This window comes from Pleurodeles waltl, chromosome 2_2, assembly GCF_031143425.1.
Source record: "Pleurodeles waltl isolate 20211129_DDA chromosome 2_2, aPleWal1.hap1.20221129, whole genome shotgun sequence".
Taxonomy (NCBI): domain Eukaryota; kingdom Metazoa; phylum Chordata; class Amphibia; order Caudata; family Salamandridae; genus Pleurodeles; species Pleurodeles waltl.
In genome coordinates this window covers 1,122,328,243-1,122,352,219 of record NC_090439.1, presented here as the reverse complement: position 1 = coordinate 1,122,352,219, position 23,977 = coordinate 1,122,328,243, and the positions used below count along the sequence as shown (strand labels likewise).

Sequence of the window (23,977 nt, the reverse complement as noted above, 5' to 3'; positions counted from 1 at the left end):
TTTGTTGCATTTGCAAAACCCCACTTGGGAATCCCTGTCTACAAGTTGTCCTTGCGTGATGGATGAATGTATGACAAAAGAACTTTTAAAGAGCAAATGTTCACTAGCGAGGCTTCTCAGCACTGTATTAAGGTCTATGAACGACAAACTGTACTGATTAAAAAGCAAACCATACTCATGATGCTGCACCTGAGTCACATTCTACTTGGAGCAAGTGAGCCATAACGGCCTTCCATTGAAACATTCCACTTGCTTAACTTTGTAAGGCTGCTGTGTAATCTGTAGCATACACTTTCACAAAACACTACTCTGGTGTCCATGCTTGACAAGCACAAGTTGGGCAGTCTGATTCAGACATGAGCCAGGCTTTGAGCAGGTCCCCAAGCGGACAGTGAGGAGGCAGATCAACTTCTTCCCTGTCATTTTTCAGATGATGATGACCTCTGTCTAGATTTACTGACCTGACTCTCCCTTGCCCCCCCCTCTTGCCCCCCATCCCAGTCCGCAAGAGGCGAGTACTTTTGCAGTGATAGTTTGTGGGGCTGCATTTGTCCTGGACTTGCAACTGCCTACTTTTGATACTAGAACCAGCCTGTTAGTGGAACTATTACAACCTGGTCAGTCCACAACATATTGGCTGGTCTTCCAATGAGCCATGTGATTGCTTGCCAGGATAGGGAACCATCCTTTTAGACACAACATCCTACTCTGGAAAGTCTGATGGTCTAGGTCTAGGCTTCTGTTAGGAAAGTCAACCTAAACGCATCTCTTTCAGCTCTTCCAGAGAAACAGTCCAAGTGCATTGAGGGCTTGGGTAAATGTGTTCTCTTCTGTTTTGCTTGCCTTTCGCTCATTGAGTGCTGTGTGACTCTTGGGTCACTATACCAATGCTCTGCAGGATATGATGAATGAGATTCGGCCTGCTCCCCTTGAAGACAAACTTTTCCACAAAATGTGTCCAGTTTCCAGGATGTGACCAGGTATGTTTTCAGTGCCCATCTGAACACTATGGACTTCGTTACCTGTGCCATAAATGCCAGCCCATTTATCTAACAGCTGTTCATGTCTCATTGATGGACAAACGTTTTGGCAGAGTCAGGCTCATTGGGGATGAGGAGGATTTTAATGGACACTTCTACCTGAAGATTACTCACATGTAGAATAATACTAGACTCTGAACCTTTTAAAGCTCTCATATCGCCATTAAGGGGTTGCTGGCTTCATGTTGACCCCCGGAAGTGCTGTCAGAGGACGTCACTGAAGCCATATATTGCCCACCCTGGGGTAACGACAAATGTTTTCTTTTTTCCAGTCCTTCAACGCAGATTCAGAGCTTGCACCCTTTGCGCAGTACCATTCGCCCCTCAAGAAATCAAGGTTTAAACCTCATAAGGACTGTGACTGACAGATGCCCATAACAGATCCCCACTCCATCTGCCTCTGATGTCTTGGATTAGACCACGACTCCTGTGCCTGCAAACAATGCCCGAGCATGCACCGGAGGGCCATCAAAGAGCGGGAAGTAAAACTCTTTATGTCCAGGACATGGGAACACTGCATTTAACAACGCTCAAGACCTCCTTTTAGGTCACCTTTCTTCCACTTATTGGGGACCGGGGAGAAAGTAGCACAAGATACATAAGAAGCAAGTGAAAGGTAAGTCACTCCAACATCCTCCGACTTCCACAGGAGCCTCTTCCTCAAAATTGGAGGTAATTGCTTTGGAGCCCTTTGTTCCCCTCTGAGCAGCCCTGCACCGGTGACTCCTCTGGACTCAGCCCCAGAGCCACCTGATCCCTCTTCGGCTTCTCTACCAGATTTTCCAGATCCTTCTGCACCACAACAATTACACCTGAAGTTCTTGACTTAAGCTCCAGTCGTCCCTGAGTTTTCCAACTCCAGGCTCGGATCCAGCATCCAAGCACTCCATCTTTTCTGGGACATCTGGTGCGCCTATGTCTTCATGCAAATAACCGATGTTCATGCCAATGACTCAGACACCACTCAGGGTTGTCCCACTGGACCAATGCCAACTCCACACTGGTTTACCCTGGCACAGTGTTACATGAAGGCTATGCCCTGGACGGCTCTGCTTCCACAGGTGCTGCCTCCACCCTTGCCATCTGCACTGGACACTGCCACCGGCTCCAATCCTTGAACCTGCGCCCCATGTTAGATCCTGCATGGAGGCACCATGACTGATAGAGGAAGAGGAATATAGAAGAAGGATGCGTGACCCTATTTAGGGCGATCCTCTGGGTCTTAACTCTCATGAATGAGCTGTACATGTAATTCCCCACTGGCCATCCAACCCCAGAAGTACAGTCATTTCACTTTATAGTGAAAAGGGCTGCAGAAGTGTTAGATCTTCAGCTTCCTACAGTGAATGTCAAGACCAATGTTCTAATGAAAGTCCTCTTGTCACCGCCACCAACTGCTGAACATCAGGTGCCCTTTAATGATGCCCTTCTAGACCCAGTGGTGGCAGCCTGGCAAAAACCAACTTCATCTGCTGCTCTGAGAAGGCTGGTGGCACGCCTCTGTTGCACGACTCCAGGTGACCTGTCCCACCTATCATCTCCCCCTCAACCTGAGTTTCTAGTCATTCAGGTGCCCTGCTCTTCAGGGCAGTTGGCCGGGTCCTTCGCAGCAGTCCCCTCAGATAGAGAATCAAAACCACTGGAGACATGGGGTAAGAAACCCGTCTCTGCATGAAGGCTAGCTCTGAAGTACATCAACACCAACTGGCTCCTTGCATTCTCCAACCACATCCTCTGGAACATTGCTCGGATGGTGGTGTTTCATCTGGGGAAGATCAGCAGAGGTGATCCAGGACAGTCAGAACAACTCTCTCCATATTGTCACATCAAGTTTGGACATGTCTGATTCAGTGTCCCGGCTACTGATACCTCACTCTCCATCCGGAGGACTGATTAGCTTCATACTTTCAACTTCTCAATGGCGTCTAGGTAAATTTGATGGACCTGCCTTTCAGTGGAGCTCGTTTGTTTGGAGACCAGGCTGATCCTGGACCTCAAAGAATGTAACTTCTTCCTCAAAAAGAAGCTCAAAATGCTGACCCTGGCTCTCAAGTACTGCTGACCTTGGAGCTTGCAGAATGCATGGTGTCACTCGACCTCCAAGATGCATATTTGCACATTCCTGTCCTTCGGTTACACTGGAAGAACTTGTGATTTATGGTGGGTTCTACGCACTACCAGTTTGCATCACTACCCTTTGGCTTACCATTGTCGCCTCGAATGTTCAAGAAGGCAGTGGCAGTGGTTGTGGCCTGTCTCAGAACATCGGGCATCCCAATCATTCTGCACCTTGATGACTGTCTAAACAAAGTCAGTTCACAAGAGGCGGTGTGGCGCCATCAGTACTCAACAGCATCTCTGCTTTTTGACGTGGGCTTTTCAATCAACTGTACCTTTCCTCCACTTCAAATGATCGCTGAAATATAGGAAATGGTTCCACTCTTTTAACATGCGGGTTCCAGTCCTGAGGATCGTGTGGTTCCTGGGTGTGATGGCTTCCTGCATTCTCCTGATCACACACTCACGTTGCCAAATAAGGGCCCTGGTCATGTGCCCACGCAGGCAGTGGCTACAGTATGGGGGAGACCTGACAGACGCCATTGTGATCTTCCTTAGCACTGCAGCAGAAATGACTTGGTGGGGGAACGAGGCAAACCTCAGCAGCGCAGTGGCCTTCATCCGCCCTTCCTCCAGCAGTGGCTACAGTAGTGATGGATGTCTCCATCTTAGTGTGTGGCGCTTACCTGCTGGATCTGGAGAACAGGGACCTCTGGCCTACAGAAGAACAGGTTCTTAACATTAACCCATTGGAACTGCGGGCAATTTATCCTGCACTCCAGGTTTTCATCCAAGGTTGGTCCATCCAGATCTTAACTAACAACACAACGGTGATGTGGTATGTGAACAAGCAAGGGGGAGTAGGGCCTCATCTCCCTTGTCTGGAGACATTGAGACTGTGGACTTGGGCACAACCTAAGGGTCTGGCAGGGGTCTCTGAATGTCAGAGAAGACAGCCTGAGCCAGCATTATCTCGCCGATCATGAAGTGTGACTTCTGCTGGAGGTAGTCCAGGACATCTCCCAGTGGGGCCACTCCTCATGTGGACCTGTTTGTCTTCTCTGAGAATGCTCAATCCCAGCTTTTCTGCGCCCTCCAGAATCCTTTGAGGGAGTAGTGGGGTACGCCTTTCAGTAGAAATTGAATTTTCCACTGCGTATTTCGCCCCCAACTCCTTGATTCCTGGTTTGAGAGGAAGATACGCCAAAACTGAGCCTCAGTTTTTCTCGTTGCCCCGGATTGGCCAAGGAGGTTGTGGTATGCAGACCTCCTGCACTTCTCCAAATGTCACTCGATCAAGCTGCCAGTCAGTCCGGACGTCTTCTCCTGTCTAAAGTGATGGTTCTGTATCCTAGTCTCCAATGCCTCCACCTACATGCTTGCAGATCAAATGGGGGCATTTGAGTTCCTTTGTGTTGCCATCGAGGTGTTGAATGTCATCCTCTCAGCTCGTAGTCCCCTCCACCAAATCTGCTTTCTCTGGGAGATGGAACAGCTTTGTTGCATCATGTACAGCCGACAAGAATCTAGACTCCTTACAGGTCAAATTGCCACACATCCTCGATATGCACTTTCCCTTGCCTAAAAGGTTTGTGAAGTATGCCATGTCAAGGGGTATTTGGCTGGATTGTCAGCATTCCTGGTGCTGCCAGGCTAGCAGTCCCTTACAAAATGCCCCATTGTTATACTTTTTCTGAAGAGGTTAACAAATATGTATCATCCCACCCCATTTGTTGTGCCCTGGAAGAACCTTATTATGGCTTTAACTTCCTTATAGGGACTCCGTTTGAGCCCCTGAATAGTTGACCCTTAAGGTTGATAAAAAAATGTTTAACTGCATTTTTGATGGCTATAACTTCAGCCAGACAAGTGGGCAAATTAGAAGCTTTTAGTTCCCATCCACCCTTCACTTCTTTTTCCCTGACAAGTTGCGGCTTTGTACCGTGGATGTTTCCTGTCCAACATGACTCCCTCCCACCTGGGTCAGTCCATTGGCCCTACCTGCTTTACCCCACACCCATTTCCACCCAGGAGGATAAGCGGTTGCATAGGCTGGATCCTAGGTAGGCGGTCATTTACTACGTGGACCATACCAAAGGCATGCGGCTGGATGACAGCTCTTTGTTGGGCACTGTGGATCCAAAAAGGGGAAGGCAGTGCAGAAGAGGGCCCTTTTAGGTTCTCTAACCCAGGCAGCTGGGTTAGAGAACTCTAAAGTGAGCATGTATGTCTGGCCATCACAAGACAGCCGGCCAAGGAGACATGCGCACTTTAAACAGGGCACAGGCAGCCTGCCACTCCTCCCTGGTGCCGCCGCCGCCACTCGGCAGGCCCCTCCCCGTCCTCACACTGTGTTCAGGACAGGTTGAGGAAAAGCGAAATGGTAATGAATTAACTTCATTATCATTTTATTTTTGGGCTCTGTGGGCATTTCCTTGGGACGACGCTCCACCCTCTAATGGAGGAGCCGCCCCTGGTGAGTTCGTTACCACAGGTAAGTAACTTGTTCGATGGCATATGTTGCTGCAGATACACATGTTTAGCACAGTCCGCTGCCTGGTGTTGGGCTCGGAGTATTACAAGTTGTTTTTCTTCGAAGAAGTCTTTTTTGGTCACGGGACCGAAGGACTCCTCCCTCTTCGGCTCCATTGCGCATGGGCGTCGACTCCATCTTAGATTGTTTTTTTCCGCTGTCGGGTTCAGACGTATTCCTTTTCGCTCTGTGTTTCGGTTCGGAAAGTTAGTCAGAATCTCGGAAGAAAGCGACGGTATTGTTCCGTTCGGTATCGGGATAGTTAGGTACATCGACCCCAATCATCGGAAGACTTTGGGGTAGCTTCGATCCCCCATCGGGGCCTGGTCGGCCCGACCGCGTGCAACATCGAAGCCGATGGAACGGACCCCGTTCCGTTTCTGCCCAAAATGTCACAGTAAGTATCCTTATACAAATCAGCACTTGGTCTGTAACTTGTGCTTGTCCCCCGAGCACAAGGAGGATACCTGTGAGGCCTGTCGAGCCTTCCGGTCCAGAAAAACACTCCGGGACCGAAGAGCCAGGCGTCTACAAATGGCGTCCACGCCGACAAAACAACGTTTCGACGACGAAGAGGAAACATTCTCGGTTCCGGACTCAGAATCCGGAGACTCCGACGTCGAACAACAACAACAAACAGTGAGTAAGACGTCGAAAACAAAAACCATCGAAAAAACAAACAAAGGTTTCAGGGGATATAGAGGGGGTCAATTCCCAAGGAGTAGGGGAAGATTCCAGACTCCAAAAACACCTCCACCTAAACAGTGACTTTCAAGTCACACAACCCCTTCACTCAACACCAGTGGGGGGAAGACTAAGCCAATTCTACCAATCTTGGCAGCAGATTACAACAGACAATTGGGTATTAGCAATAATCCAACATGGCTATTGCATAGAATTCCACAAATTCCCACCAAACATCCCTCCAAAAACACGCAAAATGTCACCACAACATTTAGAACTTTTAGGACTAGAGGTTCAAGCACTACTGCAAAAGGATGCAATAGAGTTAGTACCAGTACAACAAAAAAACACAGGAGTTTACTCCCTGTACTTTCTAATTCCAAAAAAAAGACAAAACATTAAGACCAATATTAGATCTCAGGACACTAAATACCTACATCATATCGGACCACTTTCACATGGTCACACTACAAGACATCATTCCACTGCTCAAACAGCAAGATTACATGACCACATTAGACCTAAAAGATGCGTACTTTCATATACCGATACACCCTTCTCACAGAAAGTACCTAAGGTTCGTATTCAAAGGAATACATTACCAATTCAAGGTGTTGCCATTCGGAATAACAACTGCACCAAGAGTATTCACAAAATGTCTAGCAGTAGTAGCAGCACATATCAGGAGACAACAAATACATGTGTTTCCTTACCTAGACGATTGGCTAATCAAGACCAACACAGTAAAAAAGTGCACAAACACCACCACATATGTCATACAAACCCTTCACAAACTGGGTTTCTCCATCAACTATACACCGTCACACCTCGAACCGTGTCAGACACAACAATATCTAGGGGCAACCATCAACACATCAAAAGGAATTGCCACTCCAAGTCCACAAAGAGTTCAAGCATTCCACAAGGTAATAAGTGCTATGTTTCCAAACCAAAAGATACAAGCAAAACTGGTGCTAAAACTTCTAGGCATGATGTCATCATGCATAGCCATTGTCCCAAACGCAAGACTACACATGCGACCCTTACAACAGTGCCTAGCATCACAATGGTCACAAGCACAGGGTCAACTTCTAGATCTGGTGTTGGTAGACCGCCAAACATACCTCTCGCTTCTATGGTGGAACAGCAACAATTTAAACAAAGGGCGGACATTTCAGGACCCAGTGCCTCAATACGTTATAACAACAGATGCTTCCATGACAGGGTGGGGAGCACACCTCAATCACCACAGCATTCAAGGACAATGGGACGTACACCAAACAAAATTTCATATAAATTACCTAGAACTGTTAGCAGTATTTCTAGCGTTAAAAGCCTTTCAACCCATAATAACACACAAATACATTCTTGTCAAAACAGACAACATGACAACAATGTATTATTTAAACAAACAAGGAGGAACACACTCAACACAATTGTGTCTCCTAACACAAAAAATATGGCAATGGGCGATTCACAACCACATTCGCCTAATAGCACAATTTATTCCAGGGATCCAAAACCAACTAGCAGACAACCTTTCGCGAGATCACCAACAAGTCCACGAATGGGAAATTAACCCCCAAGTTCTGAACAATTACTTTCAAATTTGGGGAACACCCCAGATAGATTTGTTCGCAACAAAAGAAAACGCAAAATGCCAAAACTTCGCATCCAGGTACCCACACCGCGAATCACAAGGCAATGCTCTATGGATGAGTTGGTCAGGGATATTTGCATACGCTTTTCCCCCCTCTCCCTCTCCTTCCATATCTAGTAAACAAATTGAGTCAAAACCAACTCAAACTCATACTGATAGCACCCACATGGGCAAGACAACCTTGGTATACAACTCTACTAGATCTTTCACTAGTACCGCATGTCAAACTACCCAACAGACCAGATCTGTTAACACAACACAAACAACAGATCAGGCATCCAAACCCAGCATCATTGAATCTAGCAATTTGGCTCCTGAAATCCTAGAATTCGGACACTTAGACCTCACACAAGAATGTATGGAGGTCATAAAACAAGCTAGAAAAGCTTCCACTAGACACTGCTATGCATCTAAGTGGAAAAGATTTGTTTGCTACTGCCATACCAATCAAATCCAACCATTGCATGCCTCTACAAAGGACATAGTGGGATACTTACTACATTTGCAAAAAGCAAACCTTGCTTTTTCATCTATAAAAATACACCTCGCAGCAATATCTGCTTACCTACAAACTACTCATTCATCGTCTCTATTTAGAATACCAGTTATTAAAGCATTCATGGAAGGGCTAAAAAGAATTATACCACCAAGAACACCACCAGTTCCTTCATGGAACCTTAACATCGTCTTAACAAGACTCATGGGTCCACCTTTTGAACCCATGCATTCCTGTGAAATGCAGTATCTAACGTGGAAAGTCGCATTTCTCATTGCAATCACATCCCTCAGAAGAGTAAGTGAAATACAGGCATTTACCATACAAGAACCATTTATTCAAATACACAAAAATAAAATAGTTCTAAGAACAAATCCAAAATTTCTACCAAAAGTAATCTCACCATTCCATTTAAATCAAACAGTAGAATTACCAGTGTTCTTCCCACAGCCAGATTCCGTGGCTGAAAGGGCACTACATACATTAGACATCAAAAGAGCACTAATGTACTACATTGACAGAACAAAGCTAATCAGGAAAACAAAACAACTGTTCATAGCTTTTCAAAAACCACACATAGGAAATCCAATCTCTAAACAAGGCATTGCTAGATGGATAGTCAGATGTATTCAAACATGCTATCTTAAAGCCAAAAGAGAATTGCCTATTACACCAAAGGCACACTCAACCAGAAAGAAAGGTGCTACAATGGCCTTTCTAGGAAACATTCCTATGAGCGAAATATGTAAGGCTGCAACCTGGTCTACGCCTCATACATTTACTAAACACTACTGTGTAGATGTGTTATCTGCACAACAGGCCACAGTAGGTCAAGCTGTACTACGAACATTATTCCAAACTACTTCAACTCCTACAGGCTAAACCACCGCTTTTAGGGGAGGTAACTGCTTTATAGTCTATGCTAAACATGTGTATCTGCAGCAACATATGCCATCGAACTGAAAATGTCACTTACCCAGTGTACATCTGTTCGTGGCATTAGTCGCTGCAGATTCACATGTGCCCTCCCGCCTCCCCAGGAAGCCTGTAGCCGTTTAGAAGTAAATCTTAACTCTTAAACATTTGTACATTTGTACATTTGTAAATAATTATTATAAACTTTTTATGTACATACGTATTCACTCCATTGCATGGGCACTATTTATAGCAAACAACTCCAGCCTCACCCTCTGCGGGGAAAACAATCTAAGATGGAGTCGACACCCATGCGCAATGGAGCCGAAGAGGGAGGAGTCCTTCGGTCCCGTGACCAAAAAAGACTTCTTCGAAGAAAAACAACTTGTAATACTCCGAGCCCAACACCAGGCAGCGGACTGTGCTAAACATGTGAATCTGCAGCGAGTAATGCCACGAACAGATGTACACTGGGTAAGTGACATTTTCAATTCTGCGCTAGAGCGCTTTAAGGACAGGAGGGCAGTGGCTTGTTCTGTGGAGCTGGTTTCCCCCGGTAGTCTGGTTCCCCACCAGTGCTGGACATTGTGGGGCTTTGCACGGTCCCGTGCCTTTCACTAGGGGCTGCCCACTCTAGAGGCTGCCCGGCCCTTATGCTGATCGAGGTGAGTGGCAGGATTCGTGCCAGCCGCAGGGCCGGCGTTCCTCATCCTCACCTGCGGCAGGTGCTGCTGAACCTCCCATGCCCCCCTCGTCCAGTCACTCCCGGGGCCCCCCCTCGTCCAGTCACTCCCACCCACCCACCCCCATCGTCCAGTCACTCCTGCCCCCCCCCCCCTCGTCCAGTCGCCCCCCTCGTCCAGTCACTCCTGGGCCCCCCTTCGTCCAGTCACTCCTGGGCCCCCCTTCGTCCAGTCACTCCTGCCCCCCCCCCCCCTTTCATCCAGTCACTCCTAGGCCCCCCTCGTCCAGTCACTCCTAGGCCCCCCTCGTCCAGTCACTCCTAGGCCCCCCCTCGTCCAGTCACTCCTAGGCCCCCCCTCGTCCAGTCACTCCTAGGCCCCCCCTCGTCCAGTCACTCCTGGGCCCCCCCTCGTCCAGTCACTCCTGGGCCCCCCCTCGTCCAGTCACTCCTGTCCCCCCTCGTCCAGTCACTTCTGGGTCCCCCCTCGTCCAGTCACTCCTGCCCCCCCCTCCTTTCGTCCAGTCACTCCTAGGCCCCCCCCCTCGTCCAGTCACTACTAGGCCCCCCCTCGTCCAGTCACTCCTGGGCCCCCCCCTCGTCCAGTCACTCCTGGGCCCCCCCCTCGTCCAGTCACTCCTGGGCCCCCCCCTCGTCCAGTCACTCCTGGGCCCCCCCCCGTCCAGTCACTCCTGGGCCCCCCCCCCCCCCGTCCAGTCACTCCTGGGCCCCCCCCCCCCGTCCAGTCACTCCTGGGCCCCCCCCCCGTCCAGTCACTCCTGTCCCCCCCGTCCAGTCACTTCTGGGTTCCCCCTCCAGTCACTTCTGGGTCCCCCCTCGTCCAGTCACTCCTGCCCCGCCCCCCCCCCCGTCCAGTCACTCGTGGGCCTGCTGTTGCACCTTTACTTTGGGTCCGTGGGTGCTTGGAATTGCTAAAGTTGGCTGCGCCCTGCTGCTGTCCCTGCCACACCCGCCCCTCGGCCCCCAGTCAGCTCTGAATAGCTGATGGAGTTGAGAACTGCCAACTTCATAGAATAATTATCAGAAAATAGGTTTAACATTCTATAGAGGTTGAGAGGGGTATGACTTTTTTTTTTTTTTTACACGGTGGCGAGGGGCAGTGTACAAAAACTTGTTAAATCATTGCTTTAAGTGCTACAACAGTAATGTGTTGGCTTTCTTACCTATATATTCCTTAATGACATTTGGGATGAGGGTTGCATGGACTCAGCGTTTCAGGAAACGAGTGATTCCATCAGACACCTGCAGCCGCATGCTGTGGTGAGACCTCCACACCCCAGTGCACCCCCTGCTTAAACGCCTTTTTGCTTTGAAGAGCTTCTCAAAGGCGAGACACCCCAGGCTGGGAATTGGAGGGGTTTTGTTTTCCCATTTACGCCACCCCTCAGCATTCACATGGGGATGGGTTTATAGCGCCTACTCATTTCCACATGTTTTGTCTTTTGCTTTCTTCAATGTATTTAAGGCCTTTGCCCTCCTCTCCTCCCATTATTCCTTCTTATTCACAGAAATATATATTATAAGCGTCTGCCTGATTTAAAACTAGATGCACCAAAAGGAGCCGAAAAAGTTGTCCATACTCCTCCTTTGGTGCTACTTTCCCTAACAGAGGTCTCAAGGCGCTGCCCACGGAGTGGATTTGAGACCTGTGCTCACAATAAGAACCTGAGAATCAGTACTGCTAAGGCTGCGTTTACCATTATAAACCCTGCGCCGCCCTTGAACACACTTTCTCTACAGAGAGAAAATTGCTAGAACAGGTAGATTCGGACTAGACGGATGCCAAGGTAACCCTCCTCTCCTCTACCACCTTCACCCTCCACCCCTCCAGGCACACCATGCCAACCACTCCTCCCCCCACACCAACTTCCAGCAACAACACGAGTGATATAAAACTTTACTGATGGCCCTTACAGAAAGGCTCACTGCCACTGGTCTTTCATTCTTTTAAAACACAGTTTTGTTCGTCTCTGCCGCCTAGCTCCTTGCATGCCTGCACTCCCCCTGCAAGCGCTGCCGCCCTCCCCTGCGACCCCTTCAGCCCAGCCCTCGGGGTTTTAAGGCCTTAGGTTTAAAGGGCCCCTGTCTAGTTGAAGCCTGATCACTATAGCATTGAAACCAATGTAAAAACTTCAGTGCACACGTAGAGTACGGTACGGCTCAGGTATACCAAAGTGTGGCTGACGTTCATCCGTTTCAGTGCACACGTAGAGAGTACGGTACGGCTCAGGTATACCAAAGTGTGGCTGACGTTTATCCGTTTCAGTGCACACGTAGAGTACGGTACGGCTCAGGTATACCAAAGTGTGACTGACGTTTATCCGTTTCAGTGCACACGTAGAGTACGGTACGGCTCAGGTATACCAAAGCGTGGCTGACGTTCATCCGTTTCAGTGCACACGTAGAGTACGGTACGGCTCAGGTATACCAAAGCGTGGCTGACGTTCATCCGTTTCAGTGCACACGTAGAGTACGGTACGGCTCAGGTATACCAACGCGTGGCTGACGTTTATCCGTTTCAGTGCACACGTAGAGTACGGTACGGCTCAGGTATACCAAAGTGTGGCTGACGTTTATCCGTTTCAGTGCACACGTAGAGTAAGGTACGGCTCAGGTATACCAAAGTGTGGCTGACGTTTATCCGTTTCAGTGCACACGTAGAGTACGGTACGGCTCAGGTATACCAAAGTGTGGCTGACGTTTATCCGTTTCAGTGCACACGTAGAGTAAGGTACGGCTCAGGTATACCAAAGTGTGGCTGACGTTTATCCGTTTCAGTGCACACGTAGAGTACGGTACGGCTCAGGTATACCAAAGTGTGACTGACGTTTATCCGTTTCAGTGCACACGTAGAGTACGGTACGGCTCAGGTATACCAAAGTGTGACTGACGTTTATCCGTTTCAGTGCACACGTAGAGTACGGTACGGCTCAGGTATACCAAAGCGTGACTGACGTTCATCCGTTTCAGTGCACACGTAGAGTACGGTACGGCTCAGGTATACCAACGCGTGGCTGACGTTTATCCGTTTCAGTGCACACGTAGAGTACGGTACGGCTCAGGTATACCAAAGTGTGGCTGACGTTTATCCGTTTCAGTGCACACGTAGAGTACGGTACGGCTCAGGTATACCAAAGCGTGACTGACGTTTATCTGTTTCAGTGCACACGTAGAGTACGGTACGGCTCAGGTATACCAAAGTGTGGCTGACGTTTATCCGTTTCAGTGCACACGTAGAGTAAGGTACGGCTCAGGTATACCAAAGTGTGACTGACGTGTATCTGTTTCAGTGCACACGTAGAGTAAGGTACGGCTCAGGTATACCAAAGTGTGGCTGACGTTTATCCGTTTCAGTGCACACGTAGAGTACGGTACGGCTCAGGTATACCAAAGTGTGGCTGACGTTTATCCGTTTCAGTGCACACGTAGAGTAAGGTACGGCTCAGGTATACCAAAGTGTGGCTGACGTTTATCCGTTTCAGTGCACACGTAGAGTACGGTACGGCTCAGGTATACCAAAGTGTGACTGACGTGTATCTGTTTCAGTGCACACGTAGAGAGTACGGTACGGCTCAGGTATACCAAAGTGTGACTGACGTTTATCCGTTTCAGTGCACACGTAGAGTAAGGTACGGCTCAGTTATACCAAAGTGTGGCTGACGTTTATCCGTTTCAGTGCACAGCTAGAGTACGGTACGGCTCAGGTATACCAAAGTGTGACTGACGTTTATCCGTTTCAGTGCACACGTAGAGTAAGGTACGGCTCAGGTATATCAAAGTGTGACTGACGTTTATCCGTTTCAGTGCACACGTAGAGTAAGGTACGGCTCGGGTATACCAAAGTGTGACTGACGTGTATCTGTTTCAGTGCACACGTAGAGTAAGGTACGGCTCAGGTATACCAAAGTGTGATAGAGTACGGTACGGCTCAGGTATACCAAAGTGTGACTGACGTTTATCCGTTTCAGTGCACACGTAGAGTAAGGTACGGCTCAGGTATACCAAAGTGTGACTGACGTTTATCCGTTTCAGTGCACACGTAGAGTAAGGTACGGCTCAGGTATACCAAAGCGTGGCTGGCGTTTATCCGTTTCAGTGCACATGTAGAGTACGGTACGGCTCAGGTATACCAAAGCGCGGCTGACGTTCATCCGTTTCAGTGCACACGTAGAGTACGGTACGGCTCAGGTATACCAAAGTGTGATCGAGTACGGTACGGCTCAGGTATACCAAAGTGTGACTGACGTGTATCCGTTTCAGTGCACACGTAGAGTACGGTACGGCTCAGGTATACCAACGCGTGGCTGACGTTTATCCGTTTCAGTGCACACGTAGAGTACGGTACGGCTCAGGTATACCAAAGTGTGACTGACGTGTATCTGTTTCAGTGCACACGTAGAGAGTACGGTACGGCTCAGGTATACCAAAGTGTGACTGACGTTTATCCGTTTCAGTGCACACGTAGAGTAAGGTACGGCTCAGGTATATCAAAGTGTGACTGACGTTTATCCGTTTCAGTGCACACGTAGAGTAAGGTACGGCTCAGGTATACCAAAGTGTGACTGACGTGTATCTGTTTCAGTGCACACGTAGAGTAAGATACGGCTCAGGTATACCAAAGTGTGATAGAGTACGGTACGGCTCAGGTATACCAAAGTGTGACTGACGTTTATCCGTTTCAGTGCACACGTAGAGTAAGGTACGGCTCAGGTATACCAAAGTGTGACTGACGTTTATCCGTTTCAGTGCACACGTAGAGTAAGGTACGGCTCAGGTATACCAAAGCGTGGCTGGCGTTTATCCGTTTCAGTGCACATGTAGAGTACGGTACGGCTCAGGTATACCAAAGCGCGGCTGACGTTCATCCGTTTCAGTGCACACGTAGAGTACGGTACGGCTCAGGTATACCAAAGTGTGATCGAGTACGGTACGGCTCAGGTATACCAAAGTGTGACTGACGTGTATCCGTTTCAGTGCACACGTAGAGTACGGTACGGCTCAGGTATACCAAAGTGTGACTGACGTTTATCCGTTTCAGTGCACACGTAGAGTACGGTACGGCTCAGGTATACCAACGCGTGGCTGACGTTTATCCGTTTCAGTGCACACGTAGAGTACGGTACGGCTCAGGTATACCAAAGTGTGACTGACGTGTATCCGTTTCAGTGCACACGTAGAGTAAGGTACGGCTCAGGTATACCAACGCGTGGCTGACGTTTATCCGTTTCAGTGCACACGTAGAGTACGGTACGGCTCAGGTATACCAAAGTGTGACTGACGTTTATCCGTTTCAGTGCACACGTAGAGTAAGGTACGGCTCAGGTATACCAAAGTGTGGCTGACGTTTATCCGTTTCAGTGCACACGTAGAGTAAGGTACGGCTCAGGTATACCAACGCGTGGCTGACGTTTATCCGTTTCAGTGCACACGTAGAGTACGGTACGGCTCAGGTATACCAAAGTGTGGCTGACGTGTATCTGTTTCAGTGCACACGTAGAGTAAGGTACGGCTCAGGTATACCAACGCGTGGCTGACGTTCATCCGTTTCAGTGCACACCGCGGACGGGTGCACGGGCGCGTGTAACACGGGCTTCCAAGTGCAATCCGTTCTGCTTTCTTATCGCGATTAAACCAGCAAAGCCTAGAACGGGGCTGCCGGGCGATCAGGGACCCCCTAAAGCAAGGCCTGCGGAAGGATATGGTACACGTTGATGGAGTTGGCTTCAGGGGCTGTGCCCCCTCTCGAGCACTGCTGCCCCTGGAAGAGATGCACGAGTCTTGCCATCATCCCGCCGTACATCTTCACCAGTTACTATCTGTAAAGCTAAGTGCCTTCCCTTATTATGAGGGAGCGCCCCCTACTGATGAATACTTGTACAACTGAGTTGCCGCTGCGGTGTAGAAAAGGCAGAAGAAACCACATGTGGGGGGACTCCTTCCTGAGAAAGCCCCGTTCAGACTCAGGAAGCACTAAAATGTACTTTGGAAAAGCTGCTGCTCAAAGTCTGAAATGTCAGAGTTTGTCTGAAATGCTCCGTGTCCTCCCCCCTGAGACCCTGAGACCCCCGGACATCAGTTGTGACCTTGGGCTTGTTAACAAGACTCCAAGCCCATGTGCTTCGACTCAAACCGTTTGTACTTCTCCCTGCACTTGAACAATTGCAGATACATAGGTCTGACCCCCCTACACCCAATCAAAGTGTCAAGATTTACACACCAGCTGCCTGGTGTCCCCCTGCACCCACGAGTACTGACACACACCGCAAGAATCCGGCCATTACCTGCGGACCGTCCAGCGTGAGCCTCGGGGGCTAAATTACAACTCAGGGACTGGGTACTCCATCACAGGTGACAGCGATCCCGCCTGCTGCCACCTAAATCCCATTATACCCAAGGGGATTACTGGAATTAGGATCCCGGTGGACGGGAAATCCGTCACCCTTGTGAGTCAGTAACCTGTCCGTCAAGTTCTAAGTCAGGCCCTCGCCCTCCCCTGTGGGTGCCGGTCTACGTTCATGGGGATCATTGAAACTGTGGTTTCATCTTGGAAAAAAATGACATTATTAGCTGATCTCAAGTATCAGGGTAGAGATTGAACCACCTGAGCCCTTCAGGAAGATTTTTTTTTTTTTTTGTACGATCCTAGATGGTTTCAGGAAAAAAAAAAAAAACCTTTGAGGGGTTTGCTGCCTCGCCGTAGTCTTGACTGCTTAGGGTCATTCCAGCCAGGCTTGACTAAGATGGATGCTCAGCTATAGACTGACTGCCTGACACATTGTGCGCTTACCAAGGGGCGAGGGGTTTTATCATTTTTATTCCTAAAAATGTAAACCTCAAATTCCACGGAAAATGGAGGTGTCTTGTATGTTTCAGTTACTTGCATCCAGCAACTTCTAAGCAGTGACATGGTGTATAACACGAGATCCGGCGATGGGTACTGTGTGGGATTTCCTCTTTAATTGTTAGTTTTTTTTTTTTTTTTCAGAGCTATGTGACGCAGCCCATGAAACTAGACTACAAGACGTTAGCTGCGCTCCCCAACACCAGCCTTCAGAAAGTCAACCGGGTAAGTGTCTCACCTCCTGCCCCCCCTCCAACCCCTCATCTTTGTGGCATGAGTTTTAGATACTGGTACTAATTTGAGCGCGCGCACCGTGGTGGTTTACCTCTCCTAACCGAGGTGTTTTGATCCAACTCAGTTGAGTGGGAAGTGAAGCCCAGTGAGGGCGGTCGCCTTCCCCCACACCATGCAAGGATGAAACCCCAGTGATCTTCCCTCGAGTGACGCAAGGCAGCACGTGTGTGCTCCGGCCAAACTGATGGGGTTCTTGACCAAAGAGTCACATTCATTTGACTGAGTGTCTTCAGACCTGCATTGGGCCTCACAGCACGTGTGATTGATCGATCTGCTCCCCTTTTTTTAGACCTGAGGGTTGACTTGGAGGTTATTGTCCTTTGGGACTCCGTCCCGCTCTTCAGCCGCCTCCTAAACCACGCAGTGTCCCTGGCTGTTGAGGTCCTAGTGGTACTTTACCTACGTCGCTGACACTTGTTTCCTGCGACGTCGACTTCTGATTCTCTTGAGTTATTTCTTCCTCTGTCTATGGTTGTATATTTTCCTGCTGTTACTATTTTGGGTGTAGCCTCACCCTGGGCCGCCATGTCGACCAGTGACATCAGGGTGCTCTGGGGAACGACGAGTAACCGCATGTGGGCTAAAGAATGATCCACTCACACTAATAGAGACATGGCCTTGGAAGAGGGCCCAGGGAGGCTCAGGGGTCCACCAGGCACTTTCCCAACTTGCAGATGGGAGGAGGAGATACTCATTACTCAGGGAGCTGCTTATTCTCTTGATGTGAAAGTCAGACTCGGGCATGAGCAACAGAAACTTCTAAAGGGAGGGTTTTGGCAGTTCGCTGTATGGTTGTAGCAGTCACTGGCGGATTACTGCGCGTAGCGTGTTTTAATGCCAGGCATGACTCGAGATTATGTCCTGGCAGTGGAAGCAGTCACAGAGGCACAGCCTGCAGCATTTAAGGATGGAGACAACCCTCCCAGTGGCAGCCTTTTGAATTCGCTGGATACTGTTTGCAGCAAATGTGCTCACTTCCTGTGTGGTTTGTCTATTAAAACCTAGGATAGTTAAGCTGGTCTAGAGGTTTGATGGTTAAACCACGTGTAAAGTCATTGTTTTTTTTATTTGCTGGTCCAGACATATCCTGGAGTGGCATTGTATATTGTGTAGGCAAGCAGAGTACATTAGGGGAATTGGTAGAGTTGTGTTACCAGTGGTCTTCAAACTTTTTAATGCCGCGCCCCCCCCCCCCCCCAAGTTGAAAAATAAAAATCATTGGGCCCCCCCTCAGAATTTTTCACAATTATTTTAGAAACATGGCAATGTTTAAATAGGTCTAAACCTATTTAAACATTGTAGTTAAGTACCGTTACCTTTTTTAAACTGCAATAACATGCTTCTGCTTGAAACAAAGGCATGTTATCTGTATAATATTTCTTTTGCCCAGAGTTTGGCGCCCCCCCGGGATCACTTGAGGCCCCCCAAGGGGGGCCCGCCCCCCAGTTTGAAGACCTCGGAGTCTTGGGTGATATCTGGACGTTTGTGTGGCTGGGAAGCGTAGGGGAAGAGCTGTGTAAGGTTGTTGGCGTGGTTGCATGTTTTGGAAGCGGGAAGGTTGGCGTGGCAGCATACGGAGTAAGTAGAGGTCTGTGCAGTGTTATATACGGCAGCATGTTAGGGGGACCTTTGGGGGGGACTTTGCACGGCAGCCGGTAGGGGAAGAGTTGCGTACGGTGTTTGGTAGTGGCAGTGTGTTATATGGGAGGGGAAGGGCTTTGTTGTGTGGGTGTGACCGTGTTGGGATGAACATCCCCTACATGACTTGGAAAGCCTCAACCCTCCTGCCCTCCTAGTGTTTTCTGAACTACCCCATATTTTTCCATTTTGACCACTAGAGTGTTCAGTGACATTTTTCGTTTTGTCAACATCCCAGCTGGGTTATGTCAGAGAGACCCCCAAAGCTGTGCCCTTTGATTGAGAGATCCTGCTACCCTTTGACCGGCACTTTAACACTGTTTTAACGACTATTGATTGTACTGATTGAATAACAAATGTAAAAAGCTCTGAAAGCCACTTGCCTTCCAATTTTTAAAATGCTTATGTTTTTATTGATTGGAACCAATCGATAGTTATTATTAATTCCAGAGTGCCTCCAGCCCTGTAAACCCACGATAGGCAGTGACTGGTGACGTGGTTATAGTCTGGTGTCGCGTGGGTCAGCTCTCTCCAGTGATCGTTCCCACTTATTCCTGTAACTGGGGGTCTCATACATGTCTCTGTGTGTGGTTGTGTGTGTCTGTGTAGTGTGTGTTGTGTGTGTGTTGTCTTTTTTTCAGGGTTTGACTGGTTAATGCTATGGTCCATGTTGATCCTGTGCGCCTGGCTGTGCAAGATGGTTGACTCCTACAGCTATGGCCATCTCGGATAGGTCAGCTTTCATTCATGTATTTTCTGCCCCCGCCGAACACCCCCCCCCCCCCCCCCCAACATTTGTACCTGCTCGGTGGGAAATGTCTGTAGCCCATTCCTCATCTAGTGTCTGTTCTTGTGCCCTATTCCCAATGTCCTGTGCTTTGTCCATCTCTCTTGGCAATGGGAGCTGATGCTGACAGGAGCCTGAAACCAGTGCACAAACCCTGGTGCAAGTCCGAACTGATGTGGCAGCGGACAATATGGCCAACAAGGGCAGGATGCCATAAGGATGCCCAGATACTTCCGGGCTGGTTGAATTTACTTCAGTTCTTGTCTGTTTGGGGCGGGGGGGGGGGCTTCTACGAGGGTTAATTGTACAGTAGAGACTTTAGTAGTCTGTGTTCACAATCCCTCGCCCCGCCGCTTCGTCTGTGATCTAGGGGGGCGAGGCCCTGGGGGTCAGGGCCCGGCGCGCCCTCTCAGCTGCGGTGCACGCGGCTATGTTACTTTCCAAGGTCACACTGGGGTCAGACGTCGGGAGAGAGAGATATGTAGTCTCTTTTCGCGTCTATCATAGAGCTTGTAATTAGGGGGGGGTGGGTGGGCAGTGATCTACTCAGGGGCTCGTCCTCGCTGTGTGCACGCGCAGGATCCAGTGACCCATGTGCATTGCCTGTGCAGAGCTCACTCGGACTGAGTTCTCATGCTCCCACATAGAGGCTTCAGCCGCTCCCCTCGCGGTGGGGGTTCTAGCCCGCTGACACTTATTTACAAGACTGCTCCTGAGGGCAGACCCCTGCCGAGTTTAGACCCCACAGGCAGCTGGCACAGTGCTCAGAACCCACCGCAGGGTCCTCGAGGAGCTAGACTTGGGGGTTAAGTGCCCATGCCAGAGTCCGTGTTGAATGAGTGCCTGCACACTGTGGGCCGTTTGTTTCGCGGCGCTGTATAGCGGCAGGACGTGCAGTGCTGCCGTAGGATTCAGGGGGCTAGTGCCAAGAAGTCATTAGCCTAGTTGTGTGGTGCCTCGCCTCGTCACACGGGAGTCTGGTTGTTTTGCGGTGCTGGGTACCCGGTGCACTTTGTCTGCTCTACTTTGGTGTGTTTAGGGCTGTTGCCTGCCTTTGGGGTGCCTACATTTTGGTGTCCGACTGTCGTTCTCCGAAGTTTTCGGCCTCTGCTTTTCTAGAAACGTTTAGTTTTGCTAGTTAAACCACCTTGCGGCCTTTGGCTTTCTGTTTCTCAAGGCGCTCGAATTCGGTGTTAAACTACTCAGAAGCGCTTTCGTTGAACAGCAAATAAAGTGTGTAGAAACCCCGAATACCAGAGAGTGCCTAGAAGGGTTTCAGTTGGTAGTTGTATTCATTAAAAGCGGTGTACTTCGCCGTTCCGGGCGCACTGCTTTACTTTTCCTAGTTTGTTTGCCTATTCATTATAGTTTGTGATACTTACTTTCTAGGCGCCAGCGCCGACTGATGGTAGCAATGCGTAAATAAATTAAAGTCAATAAATAGGCCTTAAATACCACAGTAAGGTAATCTATTCTTGTACTTGCAGATTCCGACTTCAATGTACCAACATCATAGGGTATTGTGCGCAAGTTGAGCCACTTGACGTTGCCTTTCCTAGTGCCTAGAGGTGCTTGACTTTTCTGTTCTGGGCATAGATGCACTTGTCTTTCAAAGTGCTAAAAGCGCCTGTCTTTGCTGTATCGAGCACATGGGTCGTTCTCTGCTATTTATTAGTGCTTGTGGGTCGTGAATGCGCCTTTTGAGAGCTGAACGCCCTTAACATTGATATTGAAAGTGCTTAGAGGCGCTTGACTGCGCCTTTAAGTGCTTGGAGGGACTGGAGTATGGAGTGCTTCATTGACAAGTAAGAACTGTAAATATATTTCACAACACGTGAATGTTCCAGTAGGCTTTGTACATTTTCCGCCCGCAGCCCCGTAGATGCGCTAGAGGCCCGTTCTGACGTGCGCTTTGAAGCCTCAGGTGACGGGCGCTAGGAATGCCTGTGTCATGGCACAGTGGCCCGCACATTCCGAGAGGCGTAGGTGGCTATTTCTGCCTGTCCCCCTGTGGGAGCCGGGCGCTGGGAGGAATGCCCGGGCGCCCCCTCTCTCGCAGCTGCCATTCCAGGCCCGTGAATCAGGGTCCAGATATTAATACACTGTCCAGGCCCCACCCCGCCCTGGAAGGACACTGGGCCTGCCCTCGGCGCTGCCGCCATAGCCTTCCCTCCGCGGCGGTGGATGTCCGAGGTAAGGGGGTGCAGCCGTGGGGTGTTCCTGGGGGTTTAGGGCAGTGCTGAATTTGTAAATAAAAAACGTACCAGTGCCCAAAGCTCTCTTGAAAAACTCGCCTGCTGCATTTAAATGTGCGAGCCATCTCGAGCCTCTGTAATCCATTTACAGCCCCTCCCTGCCCTTCAGGTCACTCTTGCAGCTTTCTGTCTTTGTGACGCTTTTTCGTTTTTCTCTTCCTCCACGTTTTCCATTTGGCTTATGCTCACAGTAAATGCATCATATAGAAAACGAAGTGCCGGCCCTCAAAAATAAGTGCGGTGCCCCGCACCGGCTCAAATTAAGCACTGTTTTAGGGGCGCATGGGGCACGTGACCGCCCGCCTGTCTGCAACGGGAACAAGTGAAGAAGTTTCCGTCGGGGGTGTCATCACGAGGTGTAGATGGCGTGGGGGTCGGCCTGCGGCGAGGGCTCGCAGCGCATCCTTGAGGGATGTCAGGGACGCGCCTGTACCCCTGAAAGGAGGCGGCCCTAAACCAGCCGCGTCCGACCTGAAAGCCTTCGATGCTGCCAGCCCGGCCGGCATTGGCCGGACGGTCCTTGTCGGGGCCCCCGGTCTGAGGGAACACTGCATTTTACAGGTTTGCCCATGCACGGAGGCACTGCCGAGCGCCAACTCTCACTCGTTCATTTCTTTAGGAGCTGTAGCAGAGGAGCTTGTTTTTTTTTTTAAAGGGGGTGGTCTGTTCTGTAGAAACTGCACTATCAAGCATGGGTTAGAGTTACTCTTAGCCAAGTTTCTTTTACAAATAAAACATCACAGTCTAGACACATGTAACTCGTCTGCTGCAGTCCAGAACTGATCCAGGTAGCTCAGTCCGCGCGAGTTATTGTTTGCACTCCTCTCCTCCTGGTACCCAGACACAGCCCGGCTCCACGCCTCCGCACCATGGGACAGTCACCGATGCTCGCTTTCTTTTCATTCCCCATGCAAGTGTTTCCCAGCCTCTGGCTTCCGTTCTCCTTTAAACGGGCGCTTCTTCCTCTCACCACCGCTGTGTGTGGGGAGAGCGGCGAGGCGCCCTGGCAGCTTCAGAGGGAGGCGGATCCCACAGATCTGCGCACCACGAGCCCTAGGAGAAGTCATGTATGCAGGTCCTTGAAGCTCGTTGAGCAGGCCTCGGTCCATAGTAGAGGTTAAAAACGGGTGGCAGGTTGGCATTGATATCTGATAGGACTCTGTGCAGTGGAATAGAATGGGTGGGACTCTGTGCAGTGGAATAGAATGGATGGGACTCTGTGCAGTGGAATAGAATGGGTGGGACACTGTGCGGTGGAGTAGAATGGGTGGGACTCTGTGCAGTGGAGTAGAATGGGTGGGACTCTGTGCAGTGGAGTAGAATGGGTGGGACTCTGTGCAGTGGAGTAGAATGGGTGGGACTCTGTGCAGTGGAGTAGAATGGGTGGGACTCTGTGCAGTGGAGTAGAATGGGTGGGACTGTGCAGTGGAGTAGAATGGGTGGGACTCTGTGCAGTGGAATAGAATGGATGGGACTCTGTGCAGTGGAGTAGAATGGATGGGACTCTGTGCGGTGGAATAGAATGGGTGGGACTCTGTGCGGTGGAATAGAATGGGTGGGACTCTGTGCGGTGGAATAGAATGGGTGGGACTCTGTGCGGTGGAATAGAATGGGTGGGACTCTGTGCGGTGGAATAGAATGGGTGGGACTCCGTGCGGTGGAATAGAATGGGTGGGACTCCGTGCGGTGGAATAGAATGGGTGGGACTCTGTGCGGTGGAGTAGAATGGGTGGGACTCCGTGCGGTGGAATAGAATGGGTGGGACTCCGTGCGGTGGAATAGAATGGGTGGGACTCCGTGCGGTGGAATAGAATGGGTGGGACTCCGTGCGGTGGAATAGAATGGGTGGGACTCCGTGCGGTGGAATAGAATGGGTGGGACTCCGTGCGGTGGAATAGAATGGGTGGGACTCCGTGCGGTGGAATAGAATGGGTGGGACTCCGTGCGGTGGAATAGAATGGGTGGGACTCCGTGCGGTAGAATAGAATGGGTGGGACTCCGTGCGGTGGAATAGAATGGGTGGGACTCCGTGCAGTAGAATAGAATGGAAGGGAGTTTACACCTGCTTTGAAA

At 49.8% G+C, this 23,977-nt stretch overlaps 1 protein-coding gene across 23 annotated transcripts in view; it reads left to right on the top strand.

The window, feature by feature from the left end:
* Positions 1-23,977, top strand: part of SCRIB (scribble planar cell polarity protein) — a 551,765-nt gene that overhangs the window by 364,793 nt on the left and 162,995 nt on the right. For all 23 annotated transcript variants that reach the window (XR_011201023.1, XM_069220949.1, XM_069220942.1 and 20 more), the window contains one exon: positions 17,075-17,155. Coding sequence is in view for 22 of the 23 variants with exons in the window: in XM_069220949.1 (XP_069077050.1) it covers positions 17,075-17,155 (81 nt within the window). In the remaining variant the exon portion in view is untranslated. The remainder of the gene's footprint in view (positions 1-17,074; positions 17,156-23,977) is intronic.